The sequence below is a fragment of the Dendrobates tinctorius genome, unplaced genomic scaffold (assembly GCF_039654945.1).
Source record: "Dendrobates tinctorius isolate UK_male_01 unplaced genomic scaffold, ASM3965494v1 ptg000254l, whole genome shotgun sequence".
NCBI classification, from domain to species: domain Eukaryota; kingdom Metazoa; phylum Chordata; class Amphibia; order Anura; family Dendrobatidae; genus Dendrobates; species Dendrobates tinctorius.
The window spans coordinates 17,984,269-17,999,547 of record NW_027361921.1 but is presented as its reverse complement, the minus strand read 5'-3'; the positions used below and the strand labels follow the sequence as shown (position 1 = coordinate 17,999,547).

The 15,279-nt window shown below is 41.4% G+C and overlaps 1 protein-coding gene across 1 annotated transcript in view; it reads right to left on the bottom strand.

Annotated features, from left to right (window-relative positions):
- The window catches only part of TRPM2 (transient receptor potential cation channel subfamily M member 2), a 1,217,227-nt gene that overhangs the window by 976,879 nt on the left and 225,069 nt on the right, over positions 1-15,279 (bottom strand). Inside the window, exons 8-10 of the mRNA XM_073558209.1 lie at positions 5,698-5,878; positions 4,781-4,842; positions 4,471-4,671 (exon numbers count right to left, since the gene is read on the bottom strand). Coding sequence (XP_073414310.1) covers positions 4,471-4,671; positions 4,781-4,842; positions 5,698-5,878 — 444 coding nt within the window. The remainder of the gene's footprint in view (positions 1-4,470; positions 4,672-4,780; positions 4,843-5,697; positions 5,879-15,279) is intronic.

Here is a 15,279-nt window from a genome sequence, read left to right as displayed (position 1 = left end):
ATTCTCAGGTGACAGATCTCCACCGATCAAACCAGTCACACCACCTCCCGTTACCACCAGAGGGAGTCCAGAAGGGGAACTCACAACTGGTGAGAATGAACTCACAACACCTAAGGGTATGTTGCCACGGTCAGTAAACGCTGCAGGTTGGACGCTCCATAATAATGCCACCGTTCAGCCAAAGGCATCCAGGTGTAGCAGAGCTAGACTCGTCATGGGACAGTATGTGTATCTTCTCAGCGGACAGGTAAGGATATTGTTGCTTTTTTATTTTCTCTTCCAGGGCATTGGTGGAATAGGCAATACAGTAAGTATGGCTTAATTTAGATGTATTAAAGGATGTCATTATTTCAATTAAAAAACTTTATTTTGGATGTGTGTTTACTTACCATACAACTATAGGATTAGTAATGGATAGGTGTCTTATAGACGCTTCTCCATTACTAAACTGTGGGCTTGATCTCACCTGACAATACATAGGTGACATTAACGCCACAAATATTACACCACTTGCCACTGCTACAGGGCAAGTGGGAAGAGCCAGGTAAAGTGCCACTATTGGTGCATCTTTGGATGTGCCAATTGTGGGGTGGCTACGTGCTGCTATTTTTAGGATAGTGAGGGCCATAATCCATGGGCCTCGCCGGCCTGAAAATACCAGGCTGTCTGCTTTTTCCTTGGCTGGTTAAAAATAGGGGGACCCCACAATATTTTTTTGGGAGGGGATCCCACTATTTTTACTAACCATCCAAGGTAAGCAAACTTCTTTGGTCTGGTATTATCAGGCTGGTAAGTTTAATGGATATTGGATCTTTACCAGCCTGAAATACCAGCCCCAGTAGTCTGCTTTACTCTGGCTGGTTAACTAATATAGGGGGACCCCACGCCATTTTTTTAAAATTATTATTTATTAAAAAGGAGGGGACCTCTCTCTGTGCTTTCCCCCACTTCCTGTGTTGTCTATGTCCGGCTGTGTCACAAGATTCACCATTAATTAAATTAGTACACATGCTTAGTAAGCTGCATTCCCGCACTCAATACACATGTGACTAGGAAGATAATGCAGTTTTGCTACATCTAATGAAAGTGTATGGGTAACTTAGCAGCAGAGACTGAGCAACTACACTACATAAATTGACATTCTGCATTCTGAAAAGATGCACCGCAAGTCGGTCTCCGCGAGTGAGCCGCGGGCATCTCTCTGGACACATAGTGGGCATGGTATTTCTTGAAAATCCATCCACTATGCTGTAATAACTGGATGCTGCAGGCTGGACACTGCGGATGTATGCAGCGTCCAACCCGTAGAGTTTACTGACCATTGGGAACATAGCCCAATATATCTGCAAACAGGAAATCAATTTTTTTTCCTTTCCAAAAGCCAACTTTCAATTAGCTTTATTTCAAGTGGCAAAAAAACGCATGCAATGAAAAAAACACATCAAAAACGGATGTGGATGAAACGCATCAAAAACGCATGTAAAAAATGCATCAAAAACGCAGGTGACCTACCAGTGACCTCAGGTGCAGATTTGGTGCAGATTTCACCTGCGTCAAATCCTGAGCAAATACTGAGTCATTCCTGATCGTGTGCACATACCCTAAAAGACAACATTTCCAGGGCCAGCATTCTGGAAAAGTGACAGTTTATTATTGTGGCCTTTGGGTGGGTGGTTGCATATTTACCCTTGCATTCCAAGGAATGGGGTAGAGACAACTGAACGCTGCACTTTGAAAAGGACCTGGACGTAGTTGCTGATGGCTGCTGCAAGTGTGCAACAACAGTTGCAGGGTTGGAGACATGTTCGCCATCCTCATGGATAGGGGATTGGCATGCACATAGAATGAGGAAGAGGCAGTGGTTCACCCACAGACCCTGTTTCTGGATCCTACCATTTGGCCCAACTAGTTGGATGCTTTGCTGTCATATGCCTGAGCATGCTGGTGGTGGTCAGGCTAGCAGCTCTGCTGCCCCTGCTGATGCTGACATGGCAGATATTGCAAATGGCCTTCTTTGGGTTAACTGGACTGTCTTTAAGAAAGCGCCAAACTTGTGAACACCTAACCCTTGGCCTGGCAACGTCACCCATGCTCGTACTCTGAGGAACATTTGCCCGTTTTGTGTTTCTGGACACCATACTGCCACTTCCTACCTGTTTTGGTGCTATGGATCTCTTCCCCTGTGCCCTGCTGTCCTCGATCTATATGTCACCTTCCCAGGTTAGGTCAGTGACTTCATTGTTCATCACCTCATCTTCTACCCTGGTCCTCCTCCTGACTTGCTGACTTAAAAACATCACTTGTTGGCAATTGTGTCTCATCCACCTCTTGCAACAGTAATTGCATTTTCCCACTGTCGCCTTTTTGTGACAGTTGATGCTCAAATATTTGGGCATCGCTACATGAAATCTCCTCATGTCCCACTTGAAACGCGCAGGTCGAGAGGCCAGAATCAATAAATGGAAATGTGAACAGCTGTTCGGAGTGTGGGAAGAAGAAAAATCAGGGTGAGGATTAAGTGGTCCAAATCACACCTACTGAGACTGGACTGTGTAGAAGACAATGTGGTGCTGGCAAACAGACTAGAAGCATTATCTGCTAGCCATCCAAAAACCTTTTCACACTGGTCTGGCTTCAAGAGTGGCGTTCCATGCCCCCCTACAAAGTGGGACAGGAAGCTAGGTCAACATGATGTATGTCTTTGTTTTTCTCCCATAGTAGGCACAGTTTCACCTTGCCCATTGCCTCGGCATCTGTGCTCAAAGTCAACATCAAGTCAACTTCCCTGTTCCTTATCCCACTCCTTGCCAATTTTAAATTACGCATGATATATCACTGTTGAGAAACTTTTGCAGGATTAGTATTGCAGGAAAATTTGCCCAACTCAGATGGACTTGTTACACTGCAGCAGCAATATAGTGATACTATTGTTAAACAACCTAGTCTGGCTGCATGCTTTTGATGTACAACTGGCCCAGTATAAATTGTGTATAATATTTCCCTGCTGAAGAAACGTTGCAGGTTAGTTTCTCAGGACAATTCGCCCACCTCAGATGGGCTTGTTACACTGCTGTAGCAATATAGCAATGCTATTGCAACCAACCAAGTCTGGCTTTAAGATTTTGACACACAACTGGCGCAGTATAAATGTTTATAATATTTCCCTGCTGAAAAACCTTGCAGGATTAGTATTTTAAGAAAATTTGTCCACCTCAGATTGACTATTTCTCTGCAGTAGCAATATAGCGATGTTATTGCAACCAACCAATTTTAACCGTATGCATTTGAAGCACAACAGGCGCAGTATAATTGATGTATAATATTTCCCTTCTCAGAACACTTTGCAGGATTAAGAAGAAAATGAATATTATTAGTCTTGAGAAAGGCTTTTCGTATGAGTTACAGCAGAAAGGACATGCAATTAACCCTATCCAGTCCTACACTATACCTTCAGCACAATCTCTCCGTAAGAACTGCTAATAACAGTATGAATATTGATTATAGTTAGCCCTAATAAAGGCTGTTGTTGCAGTTGAACAAAATATTAAGGGTGTCTAATCCCTGCCTATACACAGCTAAAACTCTGAACCTAGTTCAGCAGCACCAACGCCTGCTGTGCCTGTTTCCTTTGGTACACTGTGCCGAGCATGGCGTCTGGGGTCTTATATAGACACAATGATGCTATGCATCCAGCCATTCACAGTAATGCCACTACCAAAATGGCTACGGCATTACAGTGACTGGCAAGTAATCATTGCATGTTTATTGGCTAACAAGCGCCAAAAATGCGGGGCGGGGACTTGAACTTGCGTGCGATCATTCAAAAAATACTCGCCGAGTAATGAGAATCTTAGGCACATTGATGCTCGAGTGAGTTACAAGCAGTGACGATCGCGCCCGCTCATCACTTCTCACTACTGATATTATTAGTGACACACTCTGGGACTGGGGTCCCATGTGTAGTCAGCATGGGGAAAAATACACAAAGGGCTGTCTCTTTAATTAGTTTGCTATTTGGACAAATTAAACTTGTGTCACAATGTGACAGATCATAATATACTGTGTAGGAATATGCCGATAATTTCTGGCATAAACAAATCTGGTAAACTTTATAAATTAGAAACAAATGTAATAAAAACATATTTAAATAATTATTTGTTCAAATATTTCACTCTATATTTGCTTTTCCTAAAACGTGTTATAAAAATTACACACTAATTTTTGATAAACATACTGTAAAAATTCACATTTTTTTCCAGAATAAAACAAGGCTACATAAAGCCTGGTGGAGAAAAGGGTAAGGGAAGTTAAAAGGGCTAGTTATAGAAGTCCAAACATACCTGGTTTTTGAGGGGTTTATTTATGCAGACCACCTACACTATATTGTAAATAACTTTACTTGTAATTGCTAAACATTTTTATTAGTATTAGTTATCAATATTAAAAGCTTTTAATTGCATTTTAATTTACCTTTTTGGTCCATTCAACTATATTGTGTTCAGTAAACATATCAAAGGTATCATGGAAAAGAGAACGTAGTTTTTCCTGGACCAAAGAGATTGTGATTTTTGAAATAGGAAGTTGTGCAACCTGAGCGATGACATCAGCTACTCTTCCAGATCCCTCTATAATGACACATGGCGTGTTGTTGCTGATAGCATTGTAGATAGTCTGAGTGAACACAATAGACATTAAATTCATATTAGCATTTAACTTCATATGCTACTATATTTCCTCAAAGCAATAAAACTAAAATCACACATGCTTTACTGAAACTTACATCAAGTGTGCCAGGTCCTCCCTCTAAAACCACGCAGACTATTGGGATCTTAATAGCCACTCCTTCCATTAGATAAGAAAGATAACAAAATTAAATAAGCAATTAAAAAACAGAGCCTAAGAGTTCATGCAGATGTCCATGAATCTCGGTCAGATCCTGGACCTCAATACACTGACTGGCCAAGGGTCTCCTGACTTGAGCATAGCAGCATCATAGAAATATATGAAGCTGTCATGCTCCGGTCTGGAGACGCACTGCCATTCCGTGCATTGAGGTCAATGATCAGAACGAGATCCACATACATTTTTATGAGCCCTTAGAAGAAGTTTAGAGAGATGTAGGAAAAATGTTCAGTATTTTCTATTAAAAAAATTTAAAAAAATGTATCCATATAGTAAAAGTACAAATTTTTATCCATATAGTGTACTCTATGTCCATCCTTCACATTGGTATGACATCTGTATGTCTGTTTTTTGCATCCATAGTTAAAAACATAAAAGGCATTGAGATGAGAAAATGTATTTGAGTGGAATTGAATTCAACTTGAATTTTAAAAATCTACATTCGCCAAAATGGGGATTTTTTGTAATTTACTTCAATGCGGATTCTGCAGAATCACAACCAGTTACTAACTAAGATCAGGAATTCTTGACCAGTAACAGTAAAATTCAGATTAGTAAAACTTTTCAGAACTTGTCACCTATATTAAGTAGCCCTCACTAAGGGCAAGAAATGACAAACACTCTGATTTCAGCATTTTTTTTTTACTTATGTGCTCATTTTAAGTAGGTTTGGTGAAAGTACTGTTTTTAGTCTATGCTTGAGCTGATAACTCTTGTTTTTTTCTTATTATAGTGTTTCCATACCCAAACCCATGTTGATGCTAAAGTTAAAGAATCATCTTAATTTTCTTTTACCTCCTTTCTCTTTGGTTTGTTCTGAAATAAATTTCTCCAGCTTGGCCCTTAAAAGAATTTCAACACCATATTTGCCATTTGTTCCATCATCAACAAGAATAAAGTGGGAATGATTATTATCTAAGCAGGATAGACCTCCTTGGTTTTCTTCATCTATGTGGTAGTTAGCTGGAAATGATCCCTGGAAAACAGCAAACACATGATGTGTAAAAACAAGTAAAAAGTAAAAAAAATGTAACATGTCAAACACACTATAAATATACACATATATTGTGTATATACAGTGGCTGGCAAAAAGTATTCACCCCCTTGGCTTTTTACCTATTTTGTAACATGACAACCTATGTTTGAATATTTTTGTAATTCAATGTATGTGTAATGCATCAGAACTAAATATTCTAAGTTGGTGTAGTGAACTGAAAAAAGTATAGGCAGAAATTACATTTATGGGATCAAAGAACTCAAAATTGGCATATGCATGTGCATTCACCCCTTTTTCTATGAAGCCCTTAAAAATTTATGATGCAATCAATTACGTTCATAAGTCACATGTGATAGGAAGTCCATCTGTGTGTAATCTAAGTGTCACACGGTCTGTCAGTATATAAACACCTTTTCTGAAAGGCCAAAGAGGCTGCAATAGCATTAAGCAAGAGGCACCACTAACGAAACAATACCATGAAGACCATGGAGATCTCCAAATAAATCAGGGACAATAGCAGGCCACCCACAAAAACTCTCAGCCCAGGGAAGCATGGCATTAATCAGAGAGACTAAAGAAAACCCTGAAGGAATTGCAGGATCCCCAAAAAGAGACTGAAATATCTGTTCATACGATCACAATGAGCCGTAGAGGTGGCCTTTATGGAAAATTGGGCAGAAAAACGCCTTTACTCACACACAAAAATTGTAAGGCGAGTTTTGAGTTTGTCAAAAGACAGGTGGCAGACTGCCCAATTGTATGGAGGAAAGTGCTGTGGCTAGATGAGACCAAAAGGTAATCGATATGTCTGGTGTCAAACCAACACAGCTCAAAACCCCAAGAACACCATCCCCACAGTAAAACATTGTGGTGGCAGCATCACGCTGTGGGGCTGGTTTTGGCAGTAGGGACAGGGAAAATGGTCCAAGTCAAGGGTAAGATGGATGGTGCAAAACACAGGTTGTGGAAACACGGGGGTCAACAGGTTCCCTAGTCGGCTAGCTGCAACCGCTTGGACCAGGGATCATCCCAATTGAATGCCAGCTCTCCTTTTACCATGAGCATAATACTACTCATATAGCACAGGGTAAAGGTAAAACAGTGTGGCAATACTTTATTGAACCACAAAACAGGCAGATAAAAGTAGAGCAGTCCCAGCACAATACTCAAGATGGTGCAAAACTACAGAGTCTCACCCATCCGATGACTCGTCAGAATAAGAAGAGCTGTGAATTCAGAGCTGACTACCCAACCTGTGGCATTCACAGAGAAGAGGTAATGATAAGCCTAGGAAGCTGACAGTCCATTGAGGCACAAGGTCAGTTGACCAGAGGATCACAACCTGGCTTCTCTGAACAACTCCATGTAGCCATGTGACCAGTGGGTCCCATTCCTAGCTTTCCCAAATGTATCCATGGTCGAGTGATAGTCAATAGAGCAGATCTGTATTCTCACAGCCAGGGTCGTGGTCCCCTAAACTGACATCTTGTAGAATGTCAAATCTGGATCCCTCATGATGAAGCCATGATGTCTTGGCTGCTGTCTTGTAAATAGTCCCTAGTTCTTTGGATCCCAGGATCTTTTGGCAGTCTGGATGTTTGGAAAACCTCTCACAGAGGCATACAGTATATGCTTTATTTCTAGTTCACAATTGTTCTTCAAGCTATCAATCACAGGAAAAGGGAAGAATGGTGATGAGATTAACTCAATTTTTTTTGATTATTTAATTTATTTGCATAGTTTTTAGTTTTTGTAGTCCTTCTCTATTTTGGAAGTCAACAAACTATCTGGCCTGGACAATGTGTAATCAACCCAGTGAAATTCCAGCTTGTCAGGTAGTAAAATGCAAAAAATTCCAAGGGGGTGGATACATTCGCAAGACAGTGAATACACTGGGGGGAAATAAGTATTTGAACCCTTGTTGATTTTGTAAGTTTGCTCACTGACAAAGGCATGAACAATTTATAATTTTAAGGGTAGGTTAATTTTAACATTGAGAAATAGAATAACAAAAATCCACAAAATCACATTGAATAAATTATATAAATTTATTTGCATTTTGCAGTGAGAAATAAGTATTTGATCCCCTACCAACCATTAAGAGTTCTGCCTCCTATAGACCAGTTAGATGCTCCTAATCAACTCGTTACCTGCATTAAAGGCTGCTGTCTTCCATAGTCACCTTTATAAAACACTTCTGTCCACAGACTCAATTAATCAGTCAGACTCAAACCTCTACAACATGGGCAAGACCAAAGAGCTTTATAAGGATATCAAGGACAAGATCATAAACCTGCACAAAGCTGGAATGGGCTACAAAGCCATTAGTAAGACGCTGGGCAAGAAGGAGACAACTGTTAGTGCAATAGTAACAAAATGGAAGAAATACAAAATGACTGTCAATCGACAACGATCTTAGGCACCATGCAAAATCTCACCTCATGGGGTATCCTTTATCATGAGGAAGGTGAGAGATCAGTCTAAAACTACATGGGGGGAACTTCTTAATGCCCTCAAGGCAGCTGGGACAACAGTCACTAAGAAAACCATTGGTAACAGATTGCGCCATACAGGTTTAAAATCCCGAAAAACTAGAAGAGAAACTAGGTCTGAGCTGAAAAAGTAAATTAATGTGTATGCAAAATGTAAATGCATATAAACACATGATCTTTACACAGAGAAAACAAAAAGCAAAAAACATATATCCTAAAATAAAAAAGTAAAAAATAAATTGCAAAAATTGTATGAAGGTAGTAATAATAAGGGTATTTAGTAAACATAATTTTGATCAAAAGAATGTACAAGGTTTAAAGTCCTGCAGTGCCCACAAGGTCCCCCTGCTCAAGAAGGCACATGTGCAGGCCCATCTGAAGTTTGCCAATGAACATCTGTATGATTCTGTGAGTGATTGGAGGAAGGTGTTGTGGCCAAATGAGACAAAGATTGAGGTCTTTCTCATTTACTCAACTCGCCGTATTTGGAGGAAGAGAAATGCTTCCTATGACCCAAAGAACACTGTCCCCACTGTCAAGAATGGAGATGGAAACATGTTTTGGTGGTGTTTCTCTGTTAAGGGCACAGGACTACTTCACCTCATCAATGGGAGAATGGATGGAGCCATGTACTGTAAAATCCTGAGTGACAACCTCCTTCCCTCCTCCAGGACATTAGAAATGGGTCGTGACTGGGTCTTCCAGCAAGACAATGACCCAAACCATACAGCCAAGGCAACAAAGGAGTGGCTCAAAAAGAAGCACATTAAGGTCGTGGAGTGGCCTAGCCAGTCTCCAGACCTTAATCCCATAGAATACTTATAGAGAGAGTTGAGGCTCCGAGTTGCCAAGCAACAGCCTCAAAATCTTAATGATTTAGAGATGATCTACAAATAGGAGTGAACCAAAATTCCTTCTGCCATGTGCGCAAACCTCATCATCAACGCCAAAAAACTTCTGACAACTGTGCTTGCCAACAATGGTTTTGCCGCCAAGTATTAAGTCTTGTTGCCCAAAGGAATCAAATAATTATTTCTCACTGCAAAATGCAAATATAATTCTAGAATTTATACAATGTGATTTTCTGGATTTTATTACTGATAGTCTATCTTTCAATGTTAAAATTAACCTACCCTTAAAATTATAGACTGTTGATCAAACACTTATTTCCCCCACTGTATATACACACAATGTATGTATATATATATATATATATATATATATATATATGTGTTTTGTGAAGTATAAACTTTGGTGAATTGGCCCTAACATAGTAAAATCAAAATGTCCTTATTTTGTTTTGGCCTAAATATGTAGCTTTATTCGAAGTTAAAGAGAACCTGTCATCAGGAACACATGGTAAATTATTGGCATAAAGGCGCTGTTTTATTGATTTAAAAGGTACCTTTCATCTACCTCAATCTGCACATGCATCGCGACAGCACATTTTTCCTGACGCCCACCATGAGATCTAAGTGCATAAGCACAGCCAGCATTTAGAATGGCACTGAAGCCAAATTTAAAGCAGTAAGAGTATTCGGACACCAAAGACAGCAGAAGGACCGTGGCAGAGCCAAAGACCCTACCCATACTCAAGTACCATAGTTCCACCCCAATTCACAAAGAAATTTTTGTACCCAAACTTCTAATGATAATTAACCCCTTAATGACCGCAGATACACCTTTAAACGGCGGTAGTTAAGGGTACTTAAACCACAGCACCGTTAATTAACGGCGCTGTGGAGAAAGTGTATAGCGCTCCCCAGACGTGGATTTTCTCTGGGGTCTCGGCTGCTGGGGGAGCCGAGACCTCAGAGAACATGATTCGGGTCGGTTTTCACCAACTCCAGTTTTGCGATCGCTGTTATTAACCGCATAACGGTGACCGCAAAGAAAGGAGTCTGATGTGCCATTTAATTTCCCTATCCTCTGATGTAATAATCGCACATCAGAGGAGAGAGAAATAGGGTGGTCCTTGGCATGCGTGCTTCCCCTCCATGGGCGCCGCCATCTTCTTCTGGGAAGAAAATGGCAGACACATGCGCAGTGCGCCCGCCGAGATCTGTCAGCCGGTATCCGGCAACAATAGGAGGATCTTTCCTATTGGTTCATTTTTGTCACTGTGATAAACCTTATCACAGTGATCAAAATAAGAAATTAATAAATAACCCCCCCTTTATCACCCCCATAGATAGGGAAAAATAATGAAATAAAGAAAATATATTCATTTTCATTTTTCCTTTATGGTTAGGGTTAGAATTAGGGTTAGGGTTGGAATTAGTGTTAGGGTTTGCATTAGAGTTAGGGTTGGAATTAGGGTTAGGATTAGAGTTAGGGTTGGGATTAGGGTTATAATTAGGGATTAGGATTAGGGTTAGGGTTGAGAATAGTGTTAGGGTTGGGATTAGGGTTAGGGGTGTGTTGGGGTTAGGGTTGGAGCTAGAAGTGAGGGGTTTCCACTATTTAGGCACGTCAGGGGGTGTCCAAACGCGACATGGCGCCACAATTGATTCCAGCCAATTTTGCATTCAAAAAGTCAAATGATGCTCCCTCCCTTCTGAGCTCCAACATGTGCCCAAACAGTGGTTTACCCCAACAAATGGGGCATCAGCGTACTCAGGACAAATTGCACACCAACTTTGGGGGTCTAATTTCTCCTGTTTTCCTTGGGAAAAAAAAAATTGGGAGCTAAAAAATCATATTTGTGGAAAAAATGATTTAAGTTTTATAAACTTCTGTGAAGCACTTGGGAGTACAAGGTGCTCACCACACATCTAGATAAGCTCCTTGGGGGTCTAGTTTCCAAAATGGGATCACTTGTGGGGGTTTCTACTGTTTAGGCATATCAGGGGCTCTGCAAACGCAGCATGACACCTGCAAAACATTCCATCAAAGTCTGCATTCCAAAATGGGGCTCCTTCCCTTCTCAACTCTCCCATGTGCCCAAACAGTGGTTCCCCCCACATATGGGGTATCAGCGTACTCAGGACAAATCGCACAACAACTTTTGTAGTCCAATTTCTCCTGATACCCTTGGGAAAATAAAAAATAGCGGCTAAAAAAATCATTTTTGAGGAAAAAAAAAATTTTTTTTTTACTGCGCTGCGTTATAATCTTTTGTGAAGCACTTTGGGGTTAAAAGTGCTCACCACACATCTAGATAAGCTCCTTGGGGGTCTAGTTTCCAAAATGGTGTCACTTGTGGGGGGTTTCCACTGTTTAGACACATCAGGGGCTCGCCAAATGCGACATGGCATCCAATCTCAATTCCAGCCAATTCTGCACTGAAAAAGTCAAACGGCACTCCTTCCCTTCTGAGCTCTGCCGTGTGCCCAAACAGTGGTTTACCCAACATATGGGGTATAGGCATACTCAGGACAATTTGCACAACAACTTTGGGGGTCTAATTTCTCCTAGGGTGAAAAATCATTTTTGTTGAAAAAACATGATTTTTTATTTTCACGGCTCTATGTTATAAACTTCTGTGAAACACTTGGAGGTTCAAAGTGCTCGCCACAAATCTAGATGAGTTCCTTAAGGGGTCTAGTTTCCAAAAAGGTGTCACTTGTTGGGGGTTTCCACTGTTTAGGCAAATCAGGGGCTCTCCAAATGCAACATGGCATCCGATCTCAATTTCAGCTAATTCTGTATTGAAAAAGTCAAACGGCGCTCCTTCCGTTCCAAGCCTTGCCGTGCGCCCAAACAGTGGTTTACCCCCACATATGGGGTATCAGCGTATTCAGGAGAAATTGCACAACAAATTTTGTGGTTCTTTTTCTCTTTTTACACATGTGAAAATGAAAAAAATAGTTCAGAATTAAAATGTTTGTAAAAAAAGTTAAATGTTAATTTTTTCCTTCCACATTGCTTCAGTTCCTGTGAAGTACATAAAGGGTTAATAAACTTCTTGAATGTGGTTTTGAGCACCTTGAGGTGTGCACTTTTAGAATGGTGTCACGTTTGGGTATTTTCTGTCATATTAACCTTTCAAAGTGACTTCAAATGTGAAGTGGTCCCTAAAAAAATGGTTTTGTAAATTTTGTTGTAAAAATGAGAAATCGCTAGTCAACTTTTTACCCTTATAACTTCCTAACAAAAAAATTGGTTCCAAAATTGTGCTGATGTAAAGCAGACATGTGGGAAATGTTATTTATTAAGTATGTTTTGTGACATATCTCTCTGATTTAAGGGCATAAAAATTAAAAGTTTGACCATATTTCCGTTTTTTTCTTAAATAAACGCAAGTCAAATCAAAAATTTGATTTGATCACCTTCGCTTTTGTAAGTACATCTTGCTGAGGGACAGAGCATTTGGAAGTTGTGCTGCTGTGCCTTTTTCATATATGTTGTGCAGTCACTGCAGCTTGCACTTATTCACACTTAGGAGGTGCTGGTCAGGTTTTTTGTATAGCTATTTTTAGGGGGTGTGACTCCTTCTGTTCTCACACTTGCACTCCTCCCGTTAATCTGCAGGTGTTCTCAACCAGTTATACTTGCCCATTCAAATTGTAGGCTTGCAGCCCAGGAGAGACATGTTTGTCCATTATAGTAGGTTTTTAATTAGAAACTGGCATATACAGTAGGATATGGAAGGGTTTAGATAGGACCCATTAGAGAAGGGTTACCTTGCCGCGGTTGACGGGCGCACATGAATTGGCCAAATCATGCGCTAAGAACTTTCGCTTTTGAAAGTACATCTTGCTGAGGGACAGAGCGTTTAGAAGTTGTTATTTCCATTGACATCATATGTCTTGGCATTCACAGGGTGCTGCTGTGCCTTTTTCATATATGTCAACTTGGTAGCTAGACCCCAGTGGGTTTTGGCACAGTGTCATGTTGACTACAGTCCCCAGATGTTATCTAGGTCCCTAATCTCACCTCTACTTTAGCAGCATGATGAATTAATAGGAAAAGCACATGGTATTGATGGAGCTGTTGTTTTATTGCCAAAGAAATTCAATAACATCAATGAGGTGGTTAGCTGCACACGGAATGGAGAAATAGAAAAGATGACAATTGACAAGTAGTGTCACATTTGAGGTAAATCACACCTCAAAAATTTGCTTTCACTCTTACAAAATTATATTCCAAAGCCTTGAAGAAAAAGATGAATATATTTTGAAGCAAATAGGTATGAATAGTTAATTACAGAAATTATGATGTTACATAATTCAGAACATACACAAGCTATCAGAGGGGAAATTATTTTCCACTGAAAATTTTAAGTATGACACTAGTGTCATCTTGTGGAATGATCTGAGCCACAAAGTCCTTCAAAGTGAAACTGTTCTGGATGTACTGTACAATTTTCTCTTGAAAATTGGAAGAACATGCCTTCTTTGCTGCTTGCATTAAAGAACTGATTGGCATGATATGTACAGAGTCAGGATGACTGGGCTGCGGTTACTTGTGCTGTGCCGTGTCTGGAACTGTCAAGGCTGCGTCCCCTGTTTCCCGGTGGAAGAAATAGGGGAACGAACAGGCCCTACTACACAGGAAGAGGGGTCGTGTTTAGACAGGGAACCTGGCCGGAAGCTGAGGGGAAAAAAAAAGCAAAGCAAGAGTGAGTCCCCAGCTGTGAGCATGTGAGCAGCAAGGGGGGCAGTGCACTATTCACCTGAAGCGCCAACGGTGCGGCGACATGTAGCAGACAGACCCGGTGACCTAGAGGCAGGGGGCCAGCTTAAGAGAAAGCGGGCACGACAGCAAAGATTTTTGGTGTGGACAAGCATAGGAGGCTGAGTAGCATGCTCCATCCTTAGAATAGTGGCGCTGCAAAGGACTGTTCCCATTGTCTCCCACCACTAAAAGTGGTACTGCCATTTAGCGAGGCACCGTGTACCCAGTGACCACCAGAGAACGAGGCACCATGCGCTCCTTGACCATGAGTACAGCGCACATGCGCAGTAGAGAGAGCCAGTTTATGTCATGTGTTCAGCATGTATAACCAATAATTATAAGGCACAGAGGAATGACAGAAGATGTTGGTATGGTCAGCAAGGTACTCCCTCAGCATTTTCGCAAACTTTGCACTCCTTGGGAGAGTCCCCCATGCCTCAGAGCCAGGGTGATGGGAGGGCCTGAGAAAACTCTCCCCAAATTTTGCCAGTGTTCCACTGCTTTTGCTGGCTTGGGGTTGTGTCTCTCTAACCTGTACTCCTTGCTTGGTCAACAAACTGTGACCTCTGCTGACAGCGAATTCAGATGTGAATTTTTTTAATAATTCCGCAAGAAGGGCCCTCTGGTCCTACAACATTTTAGTACACCTGTCTGCCTCTGGAATAAGAGATGTAAAGTTCTCCTTGTAGCGTGGGTCTAGAAGTGTCACCAATCAGTATTGCCCGTCACCCAAAATTTTGATAACGCGAGGGTGATGGGAAAGGCAGCGTAACATAAACTCAGCAATGTGTGCAAGACTGCTAACAGTCAATACTTAAGGCCTCATCACACTAAGCGACTCACCAGCGATCCCGACACCGATATGAAGGTGTCAGGATCGCTGGTAAGTCGCTATGTGATCGCTGGTGAGCTGTCACACAGACAGCTTCACCAGCGATCAGCACAGCGATGCCGAGCGCCCGGCATCGCTGGCTATCGCTGTAGAAAATAGTATCAAAATAAAAAATATAGTTATTCTCACCTTCCGACTGTCATGTCGGACGCTGTTCACACCACAGCGTCCGGCAGGCAGAGGTAGTTCCACCTCCAGCCACTATAGCCTCAGTGGCGCCGGCTTGATCTTCAGGCTCTCGGGGGTTAATCCTGCTGGAGACCAGGTTGGAAGGTTAGTCACGCCCACGGTCTTTAAATAGTCATACTGGCATATGGGCGTCGCCGATTATAGCTTGTGTTTCATACCAAGTGGTTCCGGTCTGGAGTGGAGGTGTT